Here is a 9,921-nt window from a genome sequence, read left to right as displayed (position 1 = left end):
CCCCCCACAAACACAAATGACTAACCTTATCTATTGCAAAGAGCTGTGATGCATTTTCTTTGAAGACCGATGGTAGGAGGAGTATGGCTGCATTCACCAACAGGCCTGCAAATGACAAATCATGTTTCAATAAATGTCACAATTCTGATTCTGCAAAGTTTTGAGACTATCATACCAATTTCCTCAGGAGTGTTGATTTGGATAACAGTATCTAGGTAAACGTCAAGTCAACTTTTCAGAGCACTTCTACACAAAACACAGTATATGGGATATTCTAAAAGGCTTAAAGGGAAAATGGATCAATGAGGCAAGAAAAAGTATTTAACGTTGATTAATAGTTTTAAAGTTATTTATTGGTTTGAAATTATTTGGCTACTTGTAAAACCATCTTGTTGTACATGTCGTTTCTCAACTCCAGTCTCACATCTTAAGTTGCTCATCAGACTGTAAACAAATAAACAGCACACTGAAAAGGAAGTCTGGATATCAGCCGGCTACACTAGAACCCTAGAAATATAGCCCCTTTCCCCCAGGGGCATATGCGTCATCAAACAAATAGCTAATTGTTCCCAAATCGCCCTCTGTCTTAAGTTCTGGTTCAGCGCCTGTCCATTTCAGGGTCTAAGGTCCACCCACCACAGTCTCACAAAATCCTGCGGGAAACACTGCACCACGTGTTATATATTAGATAAAACACTCACCAAGATTGGAATAGAGAAGCAGGTGAATTCTTTTAAGACCTCTGCAGTAGAGTGTTGTTGAATATAGTGTCTTCTGTACTCTCTGGAGGCATTGGCGAATGATGACCAAGTTAGGCCTCATCTTTTGGCACGCCTGCTTCATTGTTGCAATATGGTGGCTCGTACTTCTTTTGTCGTCCCCAGCATCCATTGCATCTGTTTGCTAAGTAATAAACAATGACACAATTAGGACTGAGCTGGAGCATGAAGTATGAAGCATAAAATTCAGTTTAGCATTACTCTTTTAGTCAGTGAGAAAATACTTACAGATCCATAACTTTCCTTCAGAAAAGGGAAGTTGAGCAGGACAGACTTAAAGAGCTGCTCATACTGAATATGAGACGGATACCTGTAAGTTTTCAAAAGGAACAAAACACAAGGCGTTATACAAGATTAACATTCCAGATCAGCGCAATAAACAGAGATACCTAACTCAAATGATCAGAAAGAGCAGTTAAAGGTCTGCAAATGTGTAGTTTGTCATCATGATGCATAGTTTTCACTATGGCATACAGACCTAAAACTTGATTAACAAGGAAACTTGTTTTACAGGCAGATAACATGTCATTACTGAACATTACGGCTGTAAAAATTGGCCAACAATTATGTTTGAATATTCATTCTTGAAAAACACATAAGTTCAAACTATTCAAATATCTTTTGTTGTTCATTATGTCCATGACACTGTGTCCTAAATGGCCGCGAGTGGTACTGCGCTGTGCACCGTTTAGTTTCTATTTATATTACTGTCACATACTTTGAAAATGTCAGACAGCAAGTACTACTTAGACATTTTCTTTTTGAGGTTACGTCTCCAGTCTGATCTGGAGCTCACAGTTGATAGGTACATGGTTTGCTTACATGATGTAACGCATCACACGTGTTGCTGTCTGTCGCCATCTTCTATTATGGAACACAAACTTACATTGTGTCTTGGCTCAAATGGTCAAACAGAGCTGCATCCTTGCTGGTCAGTGCCGTGAAGACTGTTGGAGGAAACCGGACTTGGCAGTTGATCATTGGTTGGGCTGCTAGGGCTCTCTGACTCACAGGGGCTTCGCTTTCACTGCTAAAGGGGAGGAAAATCAGATTTTAATTTAAGCCAACATGTAAGAAAACTACCAAAAACAAGACGAGTAAATCCTTGGAATTGTAACTGAAATGACATGGCTTCACTGTATAACGTAACTCACACTTTCAGCTGCGCTAAAGCAGACAGGAACTTCACTTGGTGTTTCATTTTTGGAAAGATTCGGTCAAGTTACCTTTAGAAAACGAAATACATGCGAAATGAACTCATAACGGTTTCAACAACCTACGGATTGTTGAAACTAAAAGTCTAACATTACCTCAAAATCCACAAATATATATATATGCGGCATCCACAAAACGAGGGAAATATGGCGCTTCCAGCCAAGCTACAGGCACCAATACTATATATTCGATGTAGACTAGCTTATTCAGACACTCGAATAACAGATGGCTGGGACATGATAAAAAAGAGCAATAATTTGCCTGTAATAACCAAGCTTCCAACACTTACCTTAGACCGACCACTGTTAGTTGCGGGCGACTGGTTTGAAAAGACTTTGGTCTGGTCAGTCAGAGAGATGGACGACTGTCACTTGGAAGTAGGCGGGGCGGACACATATCTCATGATCGTGATTGGTGGTTTATGTTGTCATTCATGACTTTCCCCTTAGAATTTTCTGGAACACAGCTATTAATATATTTAATATATTTAATATATTTAAGGCCCGATTCACCGACATGAATATATATGTATATGTATGTGTATATATATATATATATATATATATATATATATATATATATATGTTGTATATATATATACGTATCACTCATAAAGTGCTAACTACCCCACACCCAGATCATGGCAAGATAGATTTTTTCTAATTTATCCCATCCCCCACGATTCAACAACTCAAACATGAATTAAGAACCCTTTAATATCCCAAATAACCATTTAATACCCCAAAGAACCATATGAAAAACATGTAGAACCATCCAATAGATAAAATGGTTCTTCAGTAGGGGATGGTTCTTCATGGAACCACACTGCCTTTTAAAGAACCATTTAAGAACCTTTTTTTTTCTGTGTGTACACTCAACACTGCGCTTCATGGGCCCTCAGCAATACACCTTCCATGACAGTTGCGTCACACACCCAAGATGCGGCTACTCACAGTAACAAACACCAGTGAAACATACTCTGGTTCACAGGAACAACAACAGGGGCAGACTTTAGTATTAGGCAAGGTAGGCAACCTAGGCCTTGGGCCCAAAATAAAAGGGCCCCAAACGGCTGTAGATGCATTTTGATCTTTAGATATGAAAACCATGGAATACTATTCTCACTTACTGTACCCCAAAATAACTTACAAATGGTCCCCAAAGCACTTAAAAAATGGGTCAGGACCGCGTTATCAGCGCTATCTCCACCGCAGTACGAGCACAGTGCAGAGCAGCGGCCACACAAAGGCGTCCGGGCCAGCTTAGGAGTTATGTGGGTGGTGGCAACCTTATTAGTGTTATGTGTGGCAAAAACCATAGACTGTATAAAAGGCAAAAAACGTACACAATTTGAGTTGCAAAGGCAGAGTGGTGCTGTTCCTGTGTCGGCTTTTCGGTTGAGCTAGTTGTGTGAAGAAAGGTTTGGTTGTAAAGTTATCCAGCATCCAGCAGCCAAAGTGAACTGCATGTGGTCAATGAGCGTCTGCCCGCTGAGAAGGACATGCTGGATTGCAGAGCCCTGAAGATCTGCTGCTGAGCAGAAACTGTTGCCTGTTTTATTAAGTGTATTAATAATGAACGTGTCTGGTGTCCAAATTGCAACAAATTCAATGATACACCCTTTGGTCCCCAGCAATACATCTAACATGTGTGAAGTAGACCAGATGAGCTGTTTTTGAGATATGCGAAGAACACAGACAGATAGAGATTCTGCTTTACAGTTAGATGAATGATGACAAAAGTGATCGTTGATTATTTTTAGGTTTAGATTCCATTCGAGTAAGGGTAGAAAGTAATAGATTTATTATAAAGCAAAAAAACTACACAAATGTATGTATAATTACTTATTGCGTATTAATAATTATTGCAGTACTACATCTCTATTAGGACAACTTGTTCCAACCAACTACAGTTTTTTTATGTTCTTGACGGTGACATTCAGTTCGATGGAGTTTCTGTGGCATTTTGTGTGCGTCATAGTGGGTTGAAGAGATCTTTTGACATGTGAGTATAACATAGAAATGCTCAATATGATAATGCTCAATAAAAATATGTAATTATAAGAGTATGCAGCATTTACCTCTATACATGAAGGACAAATGACCAGCAGTATCACAGTAATCTGCTCTCAGGCCTACTCCTCCGTCAGAGTCTGGCCACCGAACAAGACAGAGACAGTCAGGACTTAAACGATCATACGACACGTCCAAAGTAAGGAAACCAGGGAAATGATTGCAGACCCCTGACTCCAGAACAGTTTTTGATGCCATTGCAGTCACAGTGAGACTGCAATGGCATTTAAAAAACACTGCATTGACCAAAACAACAGTGTTTGCCACATATTATATTCAGGCTTTTTACATACAGAATTCATGGCTATGCCTAAGAAAATTAAAGCGCTGACATTTGTAGATATCCCACAAAATCAATTTATATTTATCCACCTAATCCTGAACCAGGAGGTATAAAGACCACACAAATCCACAGAGGTGGATGGTTCAAACATAAACTGATCTTTGACCCAGGAGACCGATGTTAGTGCCCCGTGTGAAACAAGAAAAGACACTTCCGTGGTTGTTTGAACCCAAACCACCATCTTTTCTTAAACCTAACTAAGTAGTTTTGTTGCCTAAACTAAAACAGTTGTTTCCTGTGAAGAATGAAGACTATTTTGAGAAGACTGCATGCACGTAACAAGGAAAATTGACACGAGTTGCTGGACTTTCGTAGGAAAACGTACAAAAAATGAAGAGTAACTTTTTTGTACAAAGCGTTGTATGAGGATACGTTGATTATATCACAAATACAGCATACACATGTATTGTGCAAGAGGTGTACATAATATCATGTGCATGATGCCCCTTTTGTGTCTTGCACTAAATACCCAGAAAGCCTTCCATGGCGATGTAATTTATTATTATCCAAACAGTATTTATTCAATTTCTTTTGCCTTGTCATACGTACACAGTATAGCTACACACCAGACCACAATAGAGTAATTTTATTTGTATATAGATACTGTATATTGGTTTGTCCAGTATGTTTATACCTACTTGTTGAACATCAGCAGCTGAATCTATGCTTCATCTGTGTCTGGACTTGTTATCTCTGTTTAGCTCTGGGTTTCCTTCCTGTACATTTGTGTAAACACACTGAGAGCTACTGACAACGTGTACTGTATTTGTGATCACACTGCAACATATCAACTGTGTTCCACACCATACTCCATTTGTTCACAACGAAAACACCAAATTCGCTTGAGAAGAATTTATTGGCAAATGGCTGGAAAAGGTCAAACTTTATGCTCTTTGACACATACACACATTTATGACAACAAGTTCAAAATATAATTAAATATACATTGCATATTTAGTCATAGATACAATAATATATAAAGGTCTGTTTTTGTTTCATGGTTGTTTACTATTCACAGAATATGGCAGGACAAGTATTGGAAAGAGTCATGTTTGCTGATTGTGGTAACTTCAAATTGTCTCGTGATTCCTCACACACATTTTTTCTGGCCCCTTCTGCCTCCCCTGGACTTCTTCTGGCGTCTCAATCCATTTCTGCCTTTCTTCTGTGGAGTGGTTTTTAACGGAAGGGACACTGCTGGTGCGGTGCTGCTTGTTGATCCTTCTTCATTATGTCCCTTCTCTTGCAATGCCTTTTGATTGTTTTTCTCGTCCACCTTCAGAATGACTCTTTTCGCCCAGTCACTGTTAGGGTCGGAGCAAATCGTCCTTCCATCCATTCTGTGAAACCTGTAATTGATTGTGATTTATTAATGGAATTGTTTTAATATTGTTATTAATGCACTTCTATCAAATCATTTTCATGTCAGTACAAAATCTAGTTTTCTCAATTACCTTTAGCGGATAGTTCGTTTAGGTTTTTAAATATTCAAGCACAATGCATTGAAAATTGGTATTAAAAAAAGAAATAACAGCAGCATCTCTTTGCAGAAAGGATCTCTGTTACTCCAAATTAACTTCTCACTGTGAACTGTTTTTAAAGGGACTATTTTCCTGGAGTAAGTTGTTCCGATGAAAACTGTTGACAGTTAAATTATCCAGAATGGCAGGGACACTTTCTGAAAAGAGATGTTTGCTGTTTTTTTTAAATTTAATTTTCCAATGCTCTCAAAATTAAATTCCATTCACGCCTATTGTATTGTTGAGGTGGCAGAAATCTCACAGAGAGATACTGTATCTGAAACCTGGGCAAATTAAACACAAACTGTCTGCATGGCTACGTATACCACTGGAGGTAAGTGAGGAAATGTGTTCCTTAATTGTGTGTTATTTTTGCGATTTGGGTGAACCAGGGGCGTTTCTAGGATTCAAAGAAAGGGGGGGCTTCAGCCCCCCTAAAATAGGCCTAACGACGCCCCTTAGGTGAACCCTCCCATATACATCTTTGTTCTAAGTTGAGTTATGGCTTGATTAGATTGTGAATTGGCAGGAATACTTACACTACGGCTTTGACTGAACAGTCGCCATCAGTCTGAATGGTGTAATTCCGAATATGTTTAGGGTGGACTCTTGTGGTTGACCACCCATAACAACAGCCGGTCACCGGTGCATGGGCTAAACAAGACAGACATCAAGAAACAAAGATTAAGAACCCTTCATTTTACCCAAGAAACGCTCAACCAAAAATCTTGAACATTTTTGTGGTACTCACTTGCATGGACAGCACTCATCCACGTGGTGAAGCAAAGAAGAGCGGCTAACACCAGGCTGAATGTCATCTTCTGGCTTTGTCCTTCGATTGTTGAGTATAGTATCTCTCAGCACAAACCTAGACAATCTGAATCACCAAACAGAAAATAATCTTGCTGCTTGCTTGAGTTGTTATCAAAGCAATAAGACAGTCTTGCTGTTGCAATAAGCAAACATCTATTTGTCCTTCTGATCTTTCAACTTCCTGGCTCTTATACAACACAAGGCCTTTCCGCCACTCCCCCATCATCACATCCCCAACCCGTCACTATACTCAGTGTGGCCGCAGAGTGGGGAGAGGAAAAGATGAGTTCACCTTTCACAAGTCAAAGATGAGAAACAGACCATTCACCACAGCCCTGCCCACAATGCAACACATACACAACATAGCATTAGTCAAAAGTACAAGCATAAATATATATGTGTACACACACACACACACACACACACACACACACACACACACACACAGAGTCTCATCACTTTCCTTTACACTCACTCTGAAAGCCACAAACTGCTTCTACTTTAGAAGTCACTGATGATGAAAAGGTTGGTGTCTAAAAGGAGCATTGAATCATTATTATTATTATTATTATTATTATTATTATTAATAATAAATGTTAAGTTATATGCTAAGTGGTGGGCCCTCAGGGCCAGCAAGGCCTTCTCTGCTGGCCTAGACACTGACAGAATCCCAAAGTTATAGCTATTTCATAATTTTTTCAGAACTACACTACATGTATTGTAAATATGTTTCCCATTAGCTTATTATCTCATTGCATAGCTATACTGTCTTCCTCAGTTGCAGCTAGTTTTAAGTGGAGCTTTTATCCAGTCAGATTTCTCCGCTATGCTGTCTCTAAGTAGAGAAATCTGCCAGGAAGCTTTTTGACTTTAGTGTTGTGTCCGATGCTACTGTATCCATGCCTGTTGATTTACACTCCTGATGTCATGTAAATTCACAGTTTGCATTTTAATCAGGTATTTCAATAGAGTCATATCCAGCAACTCAATGACAAGAGCAGTTCTTCTGTTCCTCAGCTTGAAGGAGTCAATGAACCTGACGACGTTCCACTCGTCCAGGTGGAGGGGCGGAAGCCAGAGAGGGACTGACCAAGACACCCACATCACAACATGTGGGTGTGAGTTAAATTTAGATTCCGACTATGACAAACTTCTACATTTAATACACATATTAGAAACCAGAGAAACATCCCTCACACCCACATACCAGATGTATTCAAATGAAAATGAAGGTTTTAAAAAGTTAACACTTCACATTAACTATTAAAAGGTAGAAATGTTCCATTTTTGGTTGACTCAGAAGCCACGCTTTCAGTTCTGCATACGTCTGCTTTACCTGTCCCTCCCGAGAAGAGTGGCAGATATTGCAAGACCGTTAGTCAATCATACACAAAGCCCTTATCCGGTACATAGATAACACCACAGTCAAATTCTGTAGCACAGAATGATGTCACACAGGCTCAATCTGGTGCTACACATTTATTGAAAATGTTCTGCAAAATACAAAAATATGCCTTTAGGTATACAGTCACTACTCTGCGTTTTCTGCTTCCCTCTTGTACACAGAGATTTTTATTCTCTTGCTATTCACGCAAGACTTCCCCGTGACGCTACGTAACAGACACTGCTCATATAGCAACACGATCCACTGGATCTACTGCCTGAAAATGTAGCTGGTGATGATGAATAACGATGTACCCCAAATTTTTTGTACAATGAACACTTCCTCCTCATAAACACATAGGAAACATAACAAACTCTCTGAACTTACATTACACCCAAGAAATGAATGTACTTCCTGAACTACACATGACTTATTGTACCACATCATATATTCTCATCAGAAATGCTTGTACCATGTTTAACTCATTTATAAACTGGTTGTCTACACCACAAACAGCTTTGCTTAACGGACCTGCCCACGTATGGTACGCCCACACAGTTGGTTGAAATTATTTTTGATCCTGACTGTTGGGCTTCACATCAGCATTTACATCTGTGACATTTCCAAATTAAATTTGTTTGACTTTGGTGAACTTTGACATGTGAATTCGGACCGCTTGACAACTGTAAACTCTCTTGACAGTGCCGACCTTTGAGTCTAAAATGGAGGATGTTATCATATTAGCTGTAACTGTAAAATATCTCGCTCATGTCACAGTTATCTTTCATTTCCAAATGTTTGTTTTTGTTATGAATTTATCAGCTTTTCTTTTTAAATCTCAAATCTCAACATTGGTATCGGACATGACCTAACATAATTATCAGCATAGCTCTGTCTAACTTCAATCTTGGCAGGCTTTGATGAAAGAGATGGTAGTTTTGAATGGAGACAAGTCAGTTTTATTTTTACAGCCCACTTGAACTACCAGGAGGAATTTAATAGAAAATAGCCTACATGGAGGAGTAGGGGGGAATAGTATTGAAAAGCACATTTATATAGTTCAAGGGCACACATAGAAGAAAGCGGGGGCATGAATTGTGTATACAGAAGGAGGCATGCATCAATCTTCAACTTCTAACACAGCATTTAACCAACCGTAAAGCCAGGCAAACTGACAATATAATGGACTCAATTTAAAGCTTAAAATGAGAAAGAAAGAGAGGATGGATCGAGCGAGAGACTGAAAAGGATGAAAGTGAAAGAGAAATATAGAGAAGGTGAGGTAACGACAAAGAGGTAAAAAGATACACAAAGGGGTATCCTTTGAAATCCATTGAAGAGAGAGTTGAAGGGAAGCTGAGACACAATAGGTGTGAATTAGAGAAAAACAGAAAACAAAATGAAATGGAGGAGAACCGAGTACATACTGCAGGATGTATCTGGCACATCTCAGCCAGCAAATCACAAAACCGTTTCAACAATGACACCTGATTGGCCGCCCACCTGTAGTCAGGATGGAAAGCTAAAGTTAGCTTCACGCCCTTGACTCATTCAGTCAACAACACAAATCCCAAGGCACACCAACGGCTGTCGTCCCAAATGTCCTGTCATTATAATCAATGAAAAAATTGGCTGGTGTGATGCAGAATATACACAAATACACTTGAGAACATACTACGTACACACACAAACGCACATGCAAGCAAGCACACAGATAATGACCTGCATGAACTGATGTACTTGCCACTACACACACACACACACACACACACACACACACACACACACACACACA

The 9,921-nt window shown here is 39.4% G+C and overlaps 1 protein-coding gene and 1 long non-coding RNA gene across 2 annotated transcripts; both read right to left on the bottom strand.

The window, feature by feature from the left end:
* Positions 1 to 1,006: 1,006 nt before the first annotated feature.
* On the bottom strand, positions 1,007 to 1,972 carry LOC116377553 (uncharacterized). Its single transcript, XR_004212212.1, has 3 exons — positions 1,934 to 1,972; positions 1,666 to 1,809; positions 1,007 to 1,089 (listed from the first exon to the last, which is right to left on the bottom strand). It is a non-coding gene; the product is annotated as an uncharacterized LOC116377553 (long non-coding RNA).
* Positions 1,973 to 5,193: 3,221 nt separating this feature from the next.
* Positions 5,194 to 6,887, bottom strand: LOC116377554 (C-C motif chemokine 3-like). The gene is made up of 3 exons (XM_031839202.1): positions 6,681 to 6,887; positions 6,469 to 6,583; positions 5,194 to 5,758 (listed from the first exon to the last, which is right to left on the bottom strand). The coding sequence occupies exons 1-3, from the start codon at positions 6,745 to 6,747 to the stop codon at positions 5,500 to 5,502; spliced, it is 441 nt and encodes a 146-aa protein (XP_031695062.1). The 5' UTR covers positions 6,748 to 6,887; the 3' UTR covers positions 5,194 to 5,499.
* Positions 6,888 to 9,921: the final 3,034 nt, after the last annotated feature.

The sequence above is a fragment of the Anarrhichthys ocellatus genome, unplaced genomic scaffold (assembly GCF_004355925.1).
Source record: "Anarrhichthys ocellatus isolate YVR2014 unplaced genomic scaffold, GSC_Weel_1.0 scaffold1394, whole genome shotgun sequence".
Classification (NCBI taxonomy): Eukaryota; Metazoa; Chordata; class Actinopteri; order Perciformes; family Anarhichadidae; genus Anarrhichthys; species Anarrhichthys ocellatus.
Note: the sequence above shows the minus strand (reverse complement) of the source record. Positions and strands in the feature narration are given on the sequence as shown.